This window comes from Salvelinus sp. IW2-2015, linkage group LG20, assembly GCF_002910315.2.
Source record: "Salvelinus sp. IW2-2015 linkage group LG20, ASM291031v2, whole genome shotgun sequence".
Lineage (NCBI taxonomy): Eukaryota > Metazoa > Chordata > Actinopteri > Salmoniformes > Salmonidae > Salvelinus > Salvelinus sp. IW2-2015.
Window position 1 is genome coordinate 45,539,071 of NC_036860.1, and position 18,524 is coordinate 45,557,594.

Genomic DNA, 18,524 nt, shown 5'->3' on the forward strand with positions numbered 1-18,524 from the left:
AACCACTTTACAATTAGTGCATCTAACTCTTTTAAGGGGGGGGGGTTAGAAGGATTACTTCATCCTATCCTAGGTATTCCTTAAAGAGGTGGGGTTTCAGGTGTCTCCGGAAGGTGGTGATTGACTCCGCTGGACCTGGCGTCGTGAGGGAGTTTGTTCCACCATTGGGGTGCCAGAGCAGCGAACAGTTTTGACTGGGCTGAGCGGGAACTGTACTTCCTCAGAGGTAGGGAGGCGAGCAGGCCAGAGGTGGATGAACGCAGTGCCCTTGTTTGGGGTGTAGGGCCTGATCAGAGCCTGAAGGTACGGAGGTGCCGTTCCCCTCACAGCTCCGTAGGCAAGCACCATGGTCTTGTAGCGGATGCGAGCTTCAACTGGAAGCCAGTGGAGAGGGCGAGGAGCGTGGTGACGTGAGAGAACTTGGGAAGTTGAACACCAGACGGGCTGCGGCGTTCTGGATGAGTTGTAGGGGTTTAATGGCACAGGCAGGGAGCCCAGCCAACAGCGAGTTGCAGTAATCCAGACGGAGTGACAAGTGCCTGGATTAGGACCTGCGCCGCTGCCTGTGTGAGGCAGGGTCGTACTCTGCGAATGTTGTAGAGCATGACCTACAGGAACGGGTCACCGCCTTGATGTTGGTTGAGAACGACAGGTGTTGTCCAGGATCACGCCAAGGTTCTTAGCACTCTGGGAGGAGGACAAATGGAGTTGTCAACCGTGATGGCGAGATCATGGAACGGGCAGTCCCCCCGGGAGGAAGAGCAGCTCCGTCTTGCCGAGGTTCAGCTTGAGGTGGTGATCCGTCATCCACACTGATATGTCTGCCAGACATGCAGAGATGCGATTCGCCACCTGGTTATCAGAGGGGGGAAAGGAGAAGATTAATTGTGTGTCGTCTGCATAGCAATATAGAGAGGACCATGTGAGGATATGACAGAGCCAAGTGACTTGGGTTATAGCGAGAATAGGAGAGGGCCATAGACAGAGCCCTGGGGGACACCAGTTGTGAGAGCACGTGGTGCGGAGACAGATTCTCGCCACGCACCTGGTAGGAGCGACCTGTCAGGTAGGACGCAATCCAAGCGTGGGCCGCGCCGGAGATGCCCAGCTCGGAGAGGTATCTCTCTTCTGTTCCACTGGATATCATAAGGTGAATGCACCAATTTGTAAGTCGCTCTGGATAAGAGCGTCTGCTAAATGACTTAAATGTAAATGTAAATGATTATTCTCATGTTGTATTAATAGAAGGGGAGGGGCTATGGGACCCCTCCTCTACATTTATAGGGTCCTAGACTACAGATTAATAATATATATATTCATTATAAGGTTTTAGAATTGTTCMAWTTTTTTCTAAGTCTCTGCCTCTTATAAAGAAACGGGGTCTGTGAAAAAGCATTTCAAAGATAAACAGAGAGCCCAGCAGGGGAGTAGAAGAGATAAGAGGCTAATCAGACATACCTCTATAAATCAACTTGGGGGAGTGGACAATTACTGCTGAGGCCTTAGAAAACACTGGAACTATTGTATCTCTTGCAAGTTAGTATAGCTGTGTATTCATGGGCTTGGTCTGAGGAGTAGCAGGTAATGACGTATGCAGTGACATCACAGGGGGTTGATTACAAGCATGATAAAAGCAACTTGGACTTTTCCTATGGGGCAGAACTCATGAGAGACATCAGTTGTATGTGTGATGTTTGATCTTTGACTTCTGTCTACAGCTGTATTTTGATTAAAATTGTTATGATTTATAAGTGCACATTTTGAGTGTTCCTTATTTGTTAAGTAAATAAAACGGAACACAGAAAAACGGAACCAACACCCTCCATTTGGCAGATCTGACCATAATTCTATCTTCCTGATTCCTGCTTACAAGCAAAGATTAAAGCAGGAAGCACCAGTGACTAGATCAATAAAAAGTGGTCAGATGAAGCAGATGCTAGCACAGACTGGAATATGTTCCGGGATTCCTCCGGTGGCATTGAGGAGTACACCACATCAGTCATTGGCTTCATCAACAAGTGCAACGAGGACGTCGTACCTACAGTGACCATACCTACAGTTGAAGTCGGAAGTTTACATACACCTCAGCCAAATACATTTAGAATAATAGTAGAGATAATTATTTATTTCAGCTTTTATTTCTTTCATCACATTCCCAGTGGGTCAGAAGTTTACATACACTAAATTAGTATTGGGTTTCATTCCCTTTAAATTGTTTAACTTGGGTCAAACATTTCGGGTAGCCTTCCACAAGCTTCCCACAATAAGTTGGGTGAATTTTGGCCCATTCCTCCTGACAGAGCTGGTGTAACTGATAGGCTAATTGACATAATTTGAGTCAATTGGAGGTGTACCTGTGGATGTATTTCAAGGCCTACCTTCAAACTCAGTGCCTCTTTGCTTGACATCATGGGAAAATCAAAAGAAATCAGCCAAGACCTCAGAAAAAAATTGTAGACCTCTACAAGTCTGGTTCATCCGTGGGAGCAATTTCCAAACGCCTGAAGGTACCACGTTCATCTGTACAAATAATAGCACGCAAGTAAAACACCATGGGACCACGCAGCCGTCATACTGCTCAGGAAGGAGGCGTGTTCTGTCTCCTAGAGATGAACGTACTTTGGTGCGAAAAAGTGCTAATCAATCCCAGAATAACAGCAATGGACCTTGTAAGATGTTGGAGGAAACAGGTACAAAAGCATCTATTCTATAGTAAAACGAGTCCTATATCGACTACCCTGAAAGGCCGCTCAGCTCCAAAACGCCATAAAAAGCCAGACTACGGTTTGCAACTGCCATGGGGACAAAGATCGCACTTTTTGGAGAAATGTCCTCTGGTCTGATGAAACTAAAATAGAACTGTTTGGCCATAATGACCACCGTTATGTTTGGAGGAAAAAGGGGGATGTTTGCAAGCCGAAGAACACCATCCCAACCGTGAAGCACGGGGGTGGCAGAATCATGTTGTGGGGGTGCTTTGCTGCAGGAGGGACTGGTGCACTTCACAAAATAGGTGGCATCATGAAGAAGTAAAATTATATGGATAATTGAAGCAACATCTCAAGACATCAGTCAGGAAGATGAAGCTTGGTCGCAAATAGGTCTTCAAAATGAACAATGACCCCAAGCATACTTCCAAAGTTGTGGCAAAATGGCTTAAGTACAACAAAGTCAAAGTATTGGAGTGGCATCCAAAGCCCTGACCTCAATCCTATTGAAAATTTGTGGGCAGAACTGAAAAAAGCGTGTGCGAGCAAGGAGGCCTATAAACCTGCACTCAGCTACACCAGCTCTTTTTTTTATTATAAAAAAAAAAAATCACCTTTATTTAACCAGGTAGGCTAGTTGAGAACAAGTTCTCATTCGAACTGCGACCTGGCCAAGATAAAGCATAGCAATTCGACACATACAACAACACATGGAATAAACAAAACATACAGTCAATAATACAGTAGAAAAAAGAAAACATAAAGTATATTTACAGTGAGTGCAAATGAGGTAAGATAAGGGAGTTAAGGCAATAAATAGGCCATGGTGGCGAAGTAATTACAATAAAGGAATTAAACACTGGAATGGTAGGATGTGCAGAAGATGAATGTGCAAGTAGAGATACTGGGGTGCAAAGGAGCAAGATAAATAAATAAATACAGTATGGGATGAGGTAGATAGATAGGCTGTTACAAGATGGGCTATGTACAGGTGCAGTGATCTGTGAGCTGCTCTGACAGCTGGTGCTTAAAAGCTAGTGAGGGAAATATGAGTCTCCAGCTTCAGTGATTTTTGCAGTTCGTTCCAGTCATTGGCAGCAGAGAACTGGAAGGAGAGGCGACCAAAGGAGGAATTGGCTTTGGGGGTGACCAGTGAGATATACCTGCTGGAGCACGTGCTACGAGTGGGTGCTGCTATGGTGACCAGTGAGCTGAGATAAGGCGGGGCTTTACCTAGCAGAGACTTGTAGATAACCTGTAGCCAGTGGGTTTGGCGACGAGTATGAAGCGAGGGCCAACCAACGAGAGCATACAGGTCGCAGTGGTGGGTTGTGTATGGGGCTTTGGTGACAAAACGGATGGCACTGTGATAGACTGCATCCAATTTGTTGAGTAGAGTGTTAGAGGCTATTTTATAGATGACATCGCCGAAGTCGAGGATCGGTAGGATGGTCAGTTTTACGAGGGTATGTTTGGCAGCATGAGTGAAGGATGCTTTGTTGCGATATAGGAAGCCGATTCTAGATTTCATTTTGGATTGGAGATGTTTGATGTGAGTCTGGAAGGAGAGTTTACAGTCTAACCAGACACCTAGGTATTTGTAGTTGTCCACGTATTCTAAGTCCGAGCCATCCAGAGTAGTGATGCAGGACGGGCGGGCAGGTGCGGGCAGTGATCGATTGCATAGCATGCATTTAGTTTTACTTGCATTTAAGAGCAGTTGGAGGCCACGGAAGGAGAGTTGTATGGCATTGAATCTCATCTGGAGGTTAGTTAACACAGTGTCCAAAGAGGGGCCAGAAGTATACAGAATGGTGTCGTCTGCGTAGAGGTGGATCAGAGAATCACCAGCAGCAAGAATGACATCATTGATGTATACAGAGAAGAGAGTTGGCCCGAGAATTGAACCCTGTGGCACCCCCATAGAGACTGCCAGAGGTCCGGACAACAGGCCCTCCGATTTGTCACACTGAACTCTATCAGAGAAGTAGTTGGTAAACCAGGCGAGGCAATTATTTGAGAAACAAAGGCTGTCGAGTCTGCCAATAAGAATGCGGTGATTGACCGAGTCGAAAGCCTTGGCTAGGTCGATGAATACGGCTGCACAGTAATGTCTCTTATTATCGATGGCGGTTATGATATTGTTTAGGACCTTGAGCGTGGCTGAGGTGCACCCATGACCAGCTCTGAAACCACATTGCATAGCGGAGAAGGTACGGTGGGATTCGAAATGATCGGTAATCTGTTTGTTAACTTGGCTTTCGAAGACCTTAGAAAGACGGGGTAGGATAGATATAGGTCTGTAGCAGTTTGGGTCTCGAGTGTCACCACCTTTGAAGAGGGGGATGACCGCGGCAGCTTTCCAATCTTTGGGAATCTCAGATGATATGAAAGAGGTTGAACAGGCTAGTAATAGGGGTTGCAACAATTTCGGCAGATCATTTTAGAAAGAGAGGGTCCAGATTTTCAGAACATCAGCTATCTGGATTTGGGTGAAGGAGAAATGGTGTGAGCTCTATCAGGAGGAATGGGCCAAAATTCACCCAACTTGTTGTGGGAAGCTTGTGGAAGGCTACCCAAAACGTTTGACCCAAGTTAAACAATTTAAAGGCAATGCTACCAAATACTAATTGAGTGTATGTAAACATCTGACCCACTGGGAATGTGATGAAAGAAATAAAAGCTGAAATAAATCATTCTCTCTACTATTATTCTGACATGTCACATTCTTAAAATAAAGTGGTGATCCTAACTGACCTAAAACAGGGATTTTTTACTGGGATTAAATGTCAGGAATTGTGAAAAACTGAGTTTAAATGTATTTGGCTAAGGTGTATGTAAACTTCCGACTTCAACTGTATGTAAAAATGCTGTTCATTGACTACAGCTCAGCATTCAACACCATGGTACCCTCCAAACTCATCATTAAGCTTGAGACCCTGGGTCTCGACCCCGCCATGTGCAACTGGATCCTGGACTTCCTGAAGGGCCGCCCCCAGGTGTTGAAGGTAGGAAACAACATCTCCACTCCGCTGATCCTCAACACTGGGGCCCCACAAGGGTGCATTCTCAGCCCCCTCCTGTACTCCCTGTTCACCCACGACTACGTGGCCATGCACGCCTCCAACTCAATCAAGTTTGCAGATGACACAACAGTTTTAGGCTTATTTACCAACAATGGCGAGACAGCCTACAGGGAGGAGGTGAGGCCCCACGGAGTATGGTGTCAGGAAAATAACCTCTCACTCAATGTCAGAAAAACAAAAGAGATGATCGTGGACTTCAGGAAACAGCAAAGGGAACACCCCCCTATCCACATCGACGGGACAGCAGTGGAGAAGGTGGAAAGTTTTAAGTTCCCCAGTGTACATATCACCGACAAACTGAAATGGTCCACGCACACAGACAGTGTGGTGAAGAAGGCGCAACAGCGCCTCTTCAACCTCAGGAGGCTGAAAAAATGTGGCTTGTCACCAAAAACACTCACTAACTTTTACAGGTGCACAATTGAGAGCATCCTGTATCACCGCCTGGAATGGCAACTGCACCGCCCACAACCGCAAGGCTCTCCAGAGGGTAGTGCAGTCTGCACAACGCATCACAGGGGGCAAACTACCTGCCCTCCAGGACACCTACAACATCCGATGTCACTGGAAGGCAAAAAATATCATCAAGGACAATAACCACCCGAGCCACTGCCTGTTCACCCTGCTTCCATCCAGAAGGCGAGGTCAGTACAGGTGCATCAAAGCTGGGACAGAGAGATTGAAATACAGCTTCTATCTCAAGGCCATCAGATTGTTAAACAGTCACCACTAGCACAGAGAGGCGGCTGCCTACCTACAGACTTGATATCATTGGCCACTTTACTAAATGGAACACTAGTCACTTTAATAATGCCACTACAAGAATGTTTACATATCTTGCATTACTCATTTCATATGTATATAAAGAATACTGTGTCCTTCACTATCCATTCTTTACTATCTATTGCATCTTAGCCGCTCTGTCACTGCTCATCCATATATTTTATACTGATATATTCTTATCCCATTCCTTTACTTGATAGTGTGTATTAGGTTTTGTTTTGGATTTTTTTCTGATATTAGGTTTTGTTGTGAAATTGTTAGATATTACCTGTTAGATACTGCTGCACTGTCGGAACCAGAAGCATAAGCATTTCGCTACACTTGCAATAACATCTGCTAACCATGTGTATGTGACTAATACAATTTGTGTCTATGTGTGAGTGTGGCGTCAATATGCATGTCTGTGAGAGTATGTAGTGTGTGTGAGTGTGCATACATCATTTGTATTGATGAAAAGGCCTACTCACAGAGAAGCTCATAGGCATGAGGAGGGTCTCCACAGGGTACACAGTCCATGTCCTGAAACCCACTCAGCTTGGTTTTCCTATAGAACCTGTAATACAACAACAACAGCGTTGTTGTGGTAGAAAATGGTAGAAAATGTGGTAGAAAATGGAAAATGGAGACACTTCGGAGATACTGGGGAGGATGAGACAGCAGCTGTCCTCACCCAGGCAGACAGTCTCCACACACAGCGTTTCCTGTGCTGGTGCAGTTGGCTCTATGGAGGCGGCTGGTGTGGGCACATGATAGACACGGCTTGCATTTCTGCCCTCCTGCTTCCTCTTTGTAGCGCCCCGGTCTGCAGGGTGCACAGCGAGCACCCACCCCATAGCCAAAGCCACATTCCTGAGGGGTTTAACACACACACAAACACACACAGGAGACCCAGTTGATGGTGTGGTGGGGGTTGGGAGTTTGTGAAGGAACAGTAAGCAGAGGTCCCACAGTGATTGAGAGAGAAAGAGACAACTTGCATAGTAACATTTGTGTAAAATGTTTCATATGTCAACAAAGTATGTAACAGGAAATACATAACATTTTAGTCATTTAGCAGATGCTCTTATCCAGAGCAATTAGGGTTAAGTGCCTTGCTCAGGGTCAGATTTACACATTTTTCACCTAGTCGGCTCGGTTTCGAACCAGCGACTTGTATTATTATCTTATAGGGGAACCTTTCTTACTGGCCCAAAGCTCTTAACCGCTAGTCTACTTGCTGCGCGCACATTAATTATATTCTTACAATGGCATGACTAGTTGTATCAATCATTTTGACAGGAGGGAATACGTTTGATAGACTACTCACCGTGGATAACTCCTGCCCAGATCCACACTGTCTGCAGGCGACACAGTCCCCTGCTTCATCCCTGTACTCCTGCTCCCTGCATTCTCTATTCTCCACTGCAGTTCCATGAACCTGACCAAGAGCATCACTCACAGACTTCAGATACACTACAACAAATGAGAAACTACATCCGTAAATGAAAAACTTTATGCCTTACCATATAGCACAAAATAATCAGCTCCAGTAAAAGCGACAGCATCTTCTTTAGCTTCCACTCCATGTTAACTATTTTGTCTTAGTTTTAAAATGTCTGCCAATACCTGGATGGGAATCAATGAGCTAATACTTTTATACCACCCACGCGATTAAATGGTCCATCTTCTGATACAGTACGTCCAATGTTAATTGACATAAGAAGCTATTAAGTACAGTAATATAAGTAGATATCTGGCGGACCTGACATATGACGCTACCATAGGCAAGATAAGGCAACAGCGTTTATTCCATAACAGGTTCCTAGAAAATACCGCGCCCCACTCCTAAATACCCAGTCAGAAGTGTAGTTCGCAGACACGGCTATTGGGTAGGCTACTTTTTCAACAAATAATGTTGCCGCCTGCCAGATACTAGCGCATCATGCTCCCCCTGAACATTATGAACAATCTTCAATCACATATGTACACTGTATGTTCCAAATATCAACCTGTCTTCAGGGCAATGGGTAGGATTTGGAAAAAGCATTTGTTTCCCTCCGTTTAGTATGATATATTACCCTACAATAGGTTACGTTATGGATGGAATAGCGGTCGTACAATATCATATAGGACGTATAGTATCATACATGTTATTCGGTTGTACAATATCATAACCAACATCTGTTTACTGTGAAAGGGATGAAAATATCCACAAATATAATTAATGAAACTGTTCCCAGACAAAACAGGTAACACAGTTGGTGCCACTAGAGTAGAACACCTTGCATGTACATCTTTAGATATGACACTGTGAAAAAAAACTATTAAAATATACAAATGTTCTTTTATTAAAAGTTTTCTGAACTTTCATATTTTTCTAATATGCACTTTGCATAACTTTCAGGCAATACACAACTGACTGCACATCTATAATGATGTCCTGTATGTATAAAGATGATCCCAGGTAAATACAAATCTCAAGATAATAGAGTGTGGTCTTTTAACAATTGTGACTGTTGTCATGGCAGGTGGAGGTGTGACCAGCTTTGGACAGGTACAGTCTTCCATCAGGACACACACACACTTCATACAACTGCTCCCCAGGACTCCCTTTCTCTCCTTCTCCACTCAGAGGTAACTTGGGCAGCTGCACCCTCTCAGCATCCAGAATCAACTGTAAAAAGAGAGGAAAATAATATGATGCTATATTCATTATTTGTTTGAGCACATGAAATATAAGAAGACAGTTATTTAGTTTTTGCTAACAATAAGAAATATATTTGGAAACATGACAGTGTCCTTATTCCAATGCAAATGAATTCGTAAACAGTGTATTAAATATTKTAATCAGGACACTGAAGTAAAAAGTGTTGCCATGTGTGCTATCCTAGATTTAGTGGTGCCTCTTCTTACAGCTCCGTCCATAGAGAGTAGAGAGATGTCCATGCTGGACACGACCTGGCCGCTGCCGGACACTGCTTTGATGTGGACTCCCTTTGGAGCATCCAGGTGGAGGGAACGGGTGGGGGCCTCTAGCCTGACCACACAGAAAGACAGAGTATACAGTAAAGGATATTAGATAATAAGAGAATGGACACAAGTGGTGCATACTTTACACTTAGAAGGCCGAATTGGACTTGAATTAAGCCTATAGGTGGCAGAAAATCCATACATTACCAGTTTAGCACATGTATTCGGTCTACATTCAAATGTATTTAGTCATATTATAAATTCGAATTCAGAACATATTTGAATTTAATTTGTTGGAAATCGGCAGAAACTGAAAGAACTATGGACAAATTCACTGGGTGTTTTCACCGAGCAATATGAGCCAATGACATTAATATTTATGCACACCATCTCCAAGCTGTTGCTATGAGACCCCTTGATCCATCCAAATCAGAAATTAGCTTAATACCTCTTATCTTAATTAAACATGTAAATTGGATTTGCATATTTCCACAAAAGCATCTCTTTACATCGACAGTAAAGCCCCTAAATACATAAGTCCCAATTTATAGGTCTGTACACAAAAGAGGTCTCTACTCCCACCCACTGGCAGTACATGGAGTGTGTGGCATTAGGATTAGGATTCGTTAAGGTAGGACACTTTGTATGCTGAGGGAGAGAGAGTGAGCAGAGCGCTGTGCATTCTGAGGGCCACACACTGGGGAAACAAAGATGGAGGGAGAGATAACAATGGCACAGGAAACACACGCTGCTCCGAACCCCAGAGCAGGGGACTGTTGTGCCTGTTACATCTGTCCTGCAGCCTGCACTCCACCACTGCGGACACTGCTGTTGATGGGACATTTATATTGAAGAGAGAAGATGTCTGGGAAATGTTGCCCTGCTGTGTGATACATACGGTGACTGTAAGACAACAAATGATGTTTAATCGTTATGTTGTTTACCCAAGGTGGGATTATTTCTGTCACAAGAAATGGAGACAAAATGATCAAACCTCTAATTTAACAATAGAAGAAAAGCAAAGGCCTCTCCTAATTGCCATTAGGTGTCAACATTTTAAAGTTACCTCAAGTCCATGGAATGCTCTGCCCTGACCAGAGATGTCTCTATGGAATGTTCACACTGAGCACCATCAGACCCTGTAGAACACAAATGTAGGACCACTGCCCAGTTTAGATTATATTCTTATAGTAACATAATGTGAATCAGTATGCAGATATTGTATGTATTACCATATCCCTGACAGTTACAGTATATCAGACAAAACTAGCAAAGGATGTTTCATGATTCAACAAAGTTGGACTGTCTCTCTGAATAGTGTGAAATACCCACATACCTGTAATGGTTAGCTTATCCGCTCCAACAACTACCTGTTCTGTACCAGCAGAAAATAACAATTTCCCAGTGCTTGTCATCACCTCAAAATGCTGTCCTATGCTTTCCATGGATTGTGGACCTAAATACAAATAATAAATTATATTACCAAAGTGAATAAAACACAGTAGACATTTAATTAACACTTAAGTGAATGGATGCACACAGTGGGTTGAGTTCAAATGTTACAAACACATCTACCCACACAGCAATAACTGTGTGTGGAGAGTGTTTTGATTCAGCAGAACAGCTATTTTCTATCTCCACGTAAACATACAGTAGGTAGTGGGAGATGTGAGTTAACCCCAATATTGAAAAACGCTTAGATTCTGAAATGAAAGGTGCTTCATAAATGGGATCCATTGAGTTGCCTAATGAGGGTCATTACTGAAACACATTTATATTTTACTCAAGTTTACATACACTTAGGTTGGAGTCATTAAAACTTGTTTTTCAACCACTCCACAAATTTCTTGTTAATAAACTATAGTTTTGGCAAGTCGGTTAGGACATCTACTTTGTGCATGACACAAGTAATTTTTCCAACAATTGTTTAAAGACAGATTATTTCACTGTATTACAATTCCAGTGGGTCAGAAGTTTACATACACTAAGTTGACTGTGCCTTTAAACAGCTTGGAACATTCCAGAAAATGATGTCATGGCTTTAGAAGCTTCTGATAGGCGAATTGACATCATTTGAGTCAATTGGAGGTGTACCTGTGGATGTATTTCAAGGCCTACCTTCAAACTCTGTGCCTCTTTGCTTGACATCATGGGAAAATCAAAAGAAATCAGCCAAGACCTCAGAAGAAAAAAAAGTAGACCTCCACAAGTCTTGTTCATCCTTGGGAGCAATTTCCAAACGCCTGAAGGTACCACGTTCATCTGTACAAACAATAGTACACAAGTATAAACACCATGGGACCACGCAGCCGTCATACCAGTAAGGAAGGAGACGCGTTCTGTCTCCTAGAGATGAACGTACTTTGGTGTGAAAAGTGCAAATCAGTCCCAGAACAACAGCAAAGGACCTTGTGAAGATGCTGGAGGAAACGGGTACAAAAATATCTATATCCACAGTAAAACGAGTCCTATATCGACATAACCTGAAAGGCCGCTCAGCAAGGAAGAAGCCACTGCTACAAAACCGCCATAAAAATGCCAGACTACGGTTTGCAACTGCACATGGGGACAAAGATTGCACTTTTTGGAGAAATGTCCTCTGGTCTGATGAAACTAAAATAGAACTGTTTGGCCATAATGACCATCATTATGTTTGGAGGAAAAAGGGGGAGGCTTGCAAGCCGAAGAACACCATCCCAACCATGAAGCACGGGGGTGGCAGCATCATGTTGTGGGGGTGCTTTGCTGCAGGAGGGACTGGTGCACTTCACAAAATAGATGGCATTGTGAGGAAGGAAAATTATGTGGATATATTGAAGCAACATCTCAAGACATCAGTCAGGAAGTTAAAGCTTGGTCGCAAATGGGTCTTCCAAATGGACAATGACCCTAAGCTTCCAAAGTTGTGGCAAAATGGCTTAAGGACAACAAAGTCAAGGTATTGGAGTGGCCATCACAAAGCCCTGACCTCAATCCTATAGAAAATTTGTGGGCAGAACTGAAAAAGCGTGTGCGAGTAAGGAGGCCTACAAACCTGACTCCGTTACACCAGCTCTGTCAGGAGGAATGGGCCAAAATTCACCCAACTTATTGTGGGAAGCTTGTGGAAGRCTACCCRAAACGTTTGACCCAAGTTAAAYAAYTTAAAGGCAATGCTMCCAAATACTAATTGAGTGTATGTAAACTTCTGACCCACTGGGAATGTGATGAAAGAAATAAAAGCTGAAATAAATAATTGTCTCTACTATTATTCTGACATTTCACATTCTTAAAATAAAGTGGTGATCCTAACTGACCTAAGAAAGGGCATTTTTACTAGGATTAAATGTCAGGAATTGTGAAAAACTGAGTTTAAATGTATTTGGCTAAGGCGTATGTAAACCTGCGACTTCAACTGTAGTACATGGAGAGGACACAGACATTTTAAAGAGCATTGAGCATGAATACGTAAGTTGGGAGATAATTAATGTTGATATCTGCTCTCACCCTCATTATGTTATAACCTGTCACACCCTTATCTGTTTCACCTGTCTTTGTGATTGTCTCCACCCCCCTTCAGCTGTCACCCATTTTCCCCATTATTCCCTGTGTATTTATACCTGTGTTCTCTGTTGGTCTGTTGCCAGTTCATCTTGTTTGTCAAGTCAACCAACGTTTGTCTCAGCTCCTGCTTTTCCCAGTCTCCCTTTTTCTCGCCGTCTTGGTTTTGACCCTTGCCTGTCCTGACTCTGAGCCCGCCTGCCATCCGGTACCGTTGCCCACCTCTGGTTTACTGACCCCTGCCTGCCTTGATCTGTCTTTTGCCTACCCCTGTTGGATTATTAAACCATTGTTAATTCGACATTGTCTGCATCTGGTTCTTACCTTCATACCTAATATAACCCAGAACAGTCTAAGCCGGGGGAGGGAGTTCTTCTAAACTATATAGAATTGTTTTAAGAAGGTGATACCAAGCATAATTAGCTATTAGATTTAGAATTAAGACCCCTTGAAGTTTCCCCAAAAATATATAAATAAAACACTTTCATGAAAAATTGGCCTTAATGCTGTTAGCCTAAAAAAACATATTAAATACAAGATTTACCACATGGACCAACAGATTGTGCCACACCAACTCAAAGAACGAGACGGCCGAGTGCTGAAGCACATAGCACGTAAAAATGGTCTGTCCTCGGTTGCAACACTCACTACCCAGTTCCAAACTGCCTCTGGAAGCTACACCAGCACAAGAACCGTTCGTCGGGAACTTCATTAAATGGTTTTCCATGGACGAGCAGCCGCACACAAGCCTAAGATCACCATGCGCAATGCCAAGCATCAGCTGAAGTGGTGTAAAGCACTCCACAATTGGACTCTGGAGCAGTGGAAATGCGTTCTCTGGAGTGATGAATCACGCTTCACTGTCTGGCTACCTGCCCGACTGCATAGTTCCAACTGTAAAGTTTGGTGGAGGAGGAATAATGGTCTGAGGCTGTTTTTCATGGTTTGAGCTAGGCCCCTTAGTTCCAGCAAATGGAAATCTTAACGCTACAGCATACATTACAATCAAGATGATTCTGTGCTTCCAACTTTGTGGCAACAGTTTGGAGAAGGCCCTTTCCTGTTTCAGCATGACAATGCCCCGTGCACGAAGCGATACAGAGATCGGTGTTGAAGGACTTGACTAGCATGCACAGAGCCCTGACCTCAACCCTATCGAATACATTTGGGATGAATTGGAACGCTGACTGCGAGCCAAGCCTAATCGCCCAACATCAGTGCCCGACCTCACTAATGCTCTTGTGGCTRAATGGAAGCAAGTCCCCGCAGCAATGTTCCAACATCTAGTGGAAAGCCTTCCCAGAAGATTGGAGGCAGTTCTAGCAGCAAAGGGAGGACCAACTCCATATTAATGCCCATGATTTTGGAATGAGATGTTTAACGAGCAGCTGTCCACATACTTTTGGTCATGTAGTGTATAAGAAAGATCAGGAATCTTTATTTTTTACTTGTATTTAACCCCTTATTTTTGGCACTAGACAGTCTCCATATATACTGTACTTCCATAAATGTTTTCAAATGGTAACGGCGGACCTTCAGACGAGTCTTGTGGGGCCTGTGGGCGTCCTAGAGCAACACAACTGACATGTATGTGTTCGTGAGAGTCATTAGCGTGTACCCCGAACTGTTTGGACGCTACAGACAGAAGTTGGCAGATTGGCTGTACCGACTTCAGACGAGTCCCAAGACGCTTGTGGGGGTCATAGAGCATCTTTCCATAGAGGGGTCATAATAGTTTGTGGGCCAAACTGTTCGGACACTACAGACTATTTTGTGAGAAGACCGATTTCTGGGATGTCTCATGGTCTGACAAACACCGTTCTAGCTCTGTTACCTTTCACCGTAGATGCAGAAGTGCGACATCGGTGAATGCGGTGGACTGAAACGCATCCAATGCAAAAAAACATATCTCTAGCTTAAACGGGCGGATTTTGGGGGGGATGTTTTTATTATGCTAATTAGATTTCAGTGGGTGCATGGACATCTACTTAGGTAAACACCCACAGGCTATTTATATTAGCCATCAAATGTAGGGATATAAAGTATTAATCATATATATATATGAGCCCATAAACTGAGAATAATATATTTCAGGGCTCATGTGGAGGCATCCCATCTATGGCATTTTGATTTGAATAAATAAAATCATCCTTTMTGATTATTCAGAGTTGCACCTAGCTTTTGTTGACCTCTCCATTTCTCATAAATCTATTTAGTCCAGTAGGTCTGCATCTTATCAGTGCCACAGAGAAACTAATAGATACATCAGCATGAGTTCATTACACAGTCATCTATTAAACATCAAAGTGTATTTAAAAAAATACTAGTTTTGAATTTGATTCCTTGGAAGCACGTGTTGAGTCATAATAGCACTATTTTTCAGCTTTCTTAATAAAGATGTAGCTAGCAAAGATGGACTCTTACCCAGGTTAAGGCTACCTAACACACCTCCTTTCCCATTGCAGGCTTGGAGCGTGACATTCTGGGACTCAGAGTGGATAAGAAGGGAGGTATCCTGTGAAGCAAGAGAACAGTGTTTGAGTGCAGTGTCACTCTGATCAGAGGGTTATACTACAATTAAAGCTAAATCTACTCAGGGTTTTCTAAAACTAGCCAGCTTCAGTTAGCTTCACATTCCAGCTCAGGCTTCATTCATTTACGGTGATACGGCCTCTGCAGAAGGCAGGGCATTCATATGTGTTGCTCTTCGCGGAGCAGAGCAGAACTGTTGTGAAGGATGTTGTCAAGAATGTGAGTTTGTATTTATACAGGACCTTCAGCCCCACCTACCGTCAACCAATCAAGTCAATGCGTAGCTATACAGAGTCCCCCGCATTGTTACAAAATGTGTGGAGCTCAATTTGGCCTCTGCATGCCTCTGAAGGCTCCGCAATTGCGCCTCCGACCACATTTTCGGATCAAGCATGAATTGGCTTTTACTAGCTAGTCAAAYGCCAAACTCTTCATTGAGACAATGCTGAAACGTCAATCCATGGGCGAGTCAGTGCCACATTTTAATTTGTGGCAAAATCAAAATGATAAAAGTTATCTTGCCAATCAAGCAGGCTACGGTGTGAAATAGGCTTGTTGAACTGCCGTCTTTATTGTATAACTTATTGTTAATGCTGTCTTTGGTGTGCTTATCAATGCACAACCACCTCCCCCCACTCCTATCAATAAAATAATTTAATAAAAAGTCATACAAAACTTTTACTGTGGATGAAGTTTGAAATGCATCCTGTCATTACTAAATGTGATATTAACATAGGTATTTCAATCTTTTTACACAAAAACATTTGATGAATAAAATATTTCATCCATGGTGAAAGGGATGATGATGCAATCTTTGCAAGAAGGAGGGATTTTGATTTAATTGGTCCTCAACTCACGGCTCAGACACTTCATTCAGTATAAGTGGAGTTAGCACTGAGTTAGCCTGCCCGGGAGCAGGTTAGTTAGCCTGCCCGGGAGCAGGTTAGTTCTGAAGGATTCATTACCTGGCTAAAAAGTGAGCCACTTTCATGGTACCGGTAATCCAGAGTTAAACACAGAGTTGACTAAAGTTACCTTGCTAACTCCTCAAATCACATACATAGTATAGGGTGGTGATCAGAACATTGAGGGAAACAGGAGGATATGTAAATGTTCAATGTAAAGAACTTGAATTAGTTTACCTGTTTGGAGTGTATCTCTTGGGCGTAGAGAGAGAAGAGGAACTCGGACACTCCATCAAGCCTCACCCGATCTGATGTAATTCTCAGCTGCCCCATTCCTTCCTGAAACAGTCAGGAGGAAATCAAYTTTTAATACAAACTCTGTTTGGTCATTCTTGCTCTTGTAATATGCTGATATTCTCCTCCAGAAGAGTTAAAGTTATCTTATCGTACCTCTGAAGTGTTTTGTGAGACTGCCGACATGCCTCGRTGGTCTTTAACTAGACAAAGGTGTACAAATGACTTCCCTGTTTAATTAGAGATAAAACCTATTTCAAGATAGGCTATCTCATCCAGGATGTCTAGTAATAAGCAACTGTCACTGATAAATACTGAACTGAGCATGTACTCTGTGTGAATCTCAAAAGTATTTAATTTGATTTCCTTCTCCTGGCCACCTACTCAAAATTGTCAGAGGGAACCTCATAGCAGGCGAGAAGAGAAATACTGTTGAAATGCACTCACTGTGTTGAGACAGGTGACCCTGAGAATCCAGATGGTCAGGGCAATGTTGACCAGCAGGGTGGAGAGCAGGAGAAGCACCAGCAGATAGAGGCAGCGCTTCCTCCAGCCATAGATCCCCAGCCTGTGATCATCATTCTGCTCCTCTGTGTCCGGGCCTTCAGCACCCTCTGCTGGCGGGGGGTATTGCTGCAAAACCATCAGCTGAGAAGGACAGTTATAGCACAGATGCAGAATAGGCTACCTACATCCTTGGGGAACATAGCATAAACATGGAGCATCACAAAGAAAAATGTTCATACAACATGTCATGTGTACAAGTCATACAAGTTTGAAGTAAAGATGCAATAATGTGCTGCTATATGTGTGACCACATTGCATTGAAGTCATGTAATCTGCTGTTGCATTACTTTACTTAGATAAACAATTATTATACAGTACCTTGTTTAGAAACTAGTCAGAAAACCGAATGCTTCAAAAGTGGTGAGAGTGAAATTATCCTTTTGAGCAGAAGTCCAGTCAATTTGAATCTTGGATGTTTAGAAGCCTTTAATTTATGGCATCTCTTCAGTATGATGAAATTATTTTTAGAGTGGATATGAGACCCAAAATCCTAAATGTATTTGTGAACTGTACATTTCTCAATCTATACATAACATGCTTTAAATAACTAATGGGATCAAGATGAGATGAAAATGATAACTTTGCCTCCAAAAGGGTGAACAGCACTGAACACTAATGAGATCTTGTTGTGAAGAACCCCTTAAAAAGAAAAAACAGGAACTCCTCTGCTAAATCTCCCCAGTAATTACATGTCAGTTCAGTTCCTGTTCAAAGCATCCTAATGAGCTGTTCAGTATTCCCCCACTGAAACAGGGGAACAATCTATGGGAATAAGTGGCGTGATGGTTAAAAATGAATCTTCCGTAACATAACTTTAAGCGATTGCTGGTTTTTACATCATCTGACTCATGTTCAGGGGATGTATTACACATTTTTATACCATAGCGACAAAAATTGTTCTGATCTTGAAATAACATATGCTACTTAAAAATACCTTTAATTCATATGACATGCAAGATGCAACATGATAAACAATAGGGCAGGACTACTAGCTTGTTCCTTAACCAATGACAGACAAATCAATGACAATAAGCATCTCTTACCAAAGTCTCAGAGAGAAAGTTTCCGTCCTTTGCAGAGGCAATGGGGCTTTTGTATGGAGCTCAGACCCATGGACCTGGCATTTACCAGCAAGATGCCATGAATCACGCTCCGAATCG

At 43.0% G+C, this 18,524-nt stretch overlaps 2 protein-coding genes across 3 annotated transcripts in view; both read right to left on the bottom strand.

The window, feature by feature from the left end:
• The window catches only part of LOC111981857 (tumor necrosis factor receptor superfamily member 19), a 22,059-nt gene extending 13,618 nt beyond the window's left edge, over positions 1 to 8,441 (bottom strand). For both annotated transcript variants that reach the window (XM_024013331.2, XM_024013330.2), the window contains exons 1-4: positions 8,080 to 8,441; positions 7,884 to 7,994; positions 7,248 to 7,426; positions 7,045 to 7,130 (exon numbers count right to left, since the gene is read on the bottom strand). In XM_024013331.2, coding sequence (XP_023869099.1) covers positions 7,045 to 7,130; positions 7,248 to 7,426; positions 7,884 to 7,994; positions 8,080 to 8,142 — 439 coding nt within the window. In that variant the 5' untranslated portion in view covers positions 8,143 to 8,441. The remainder of the gene's footprint in view (positions 1 to 7,044; positions 7,131 to 7,247; positions 7,427 to 7,883; positions 7,995 to 8,079) is intronic.
• A 615-nt stretch (positions 8,442 to 9,056) lies between these two features.
• On the bottom strand, positions 9,057 to 18,304 carry LOC111981858 (gamma-sarcoglycan-like). The gene is made up of 7 exons (XM_070433699.1): positions 17,245 to 18,304; positions 16,741 to 16,842; positions 15,491 to 15,581; positions 10,863 to 10,982; positions 10,593 to 10,665; positions 9,470 to 9,593; positions 9,057 to 9,230 (listed from the first exon to the last, which is right to left on the bottom strand). The coding sequence occupies exons 1-7, from the start codon at positions 17,440 to 17,442 to the stop codon at positions 9,057 to 9,059; spliced, it is 882 nt and encodes a 293-aa protein (XP_070289800.1). The 5' UTR covers positions 17,443 to 18,304.
• Positions 18,305 to 18,524: the final 220 nt, after the last annotated feature.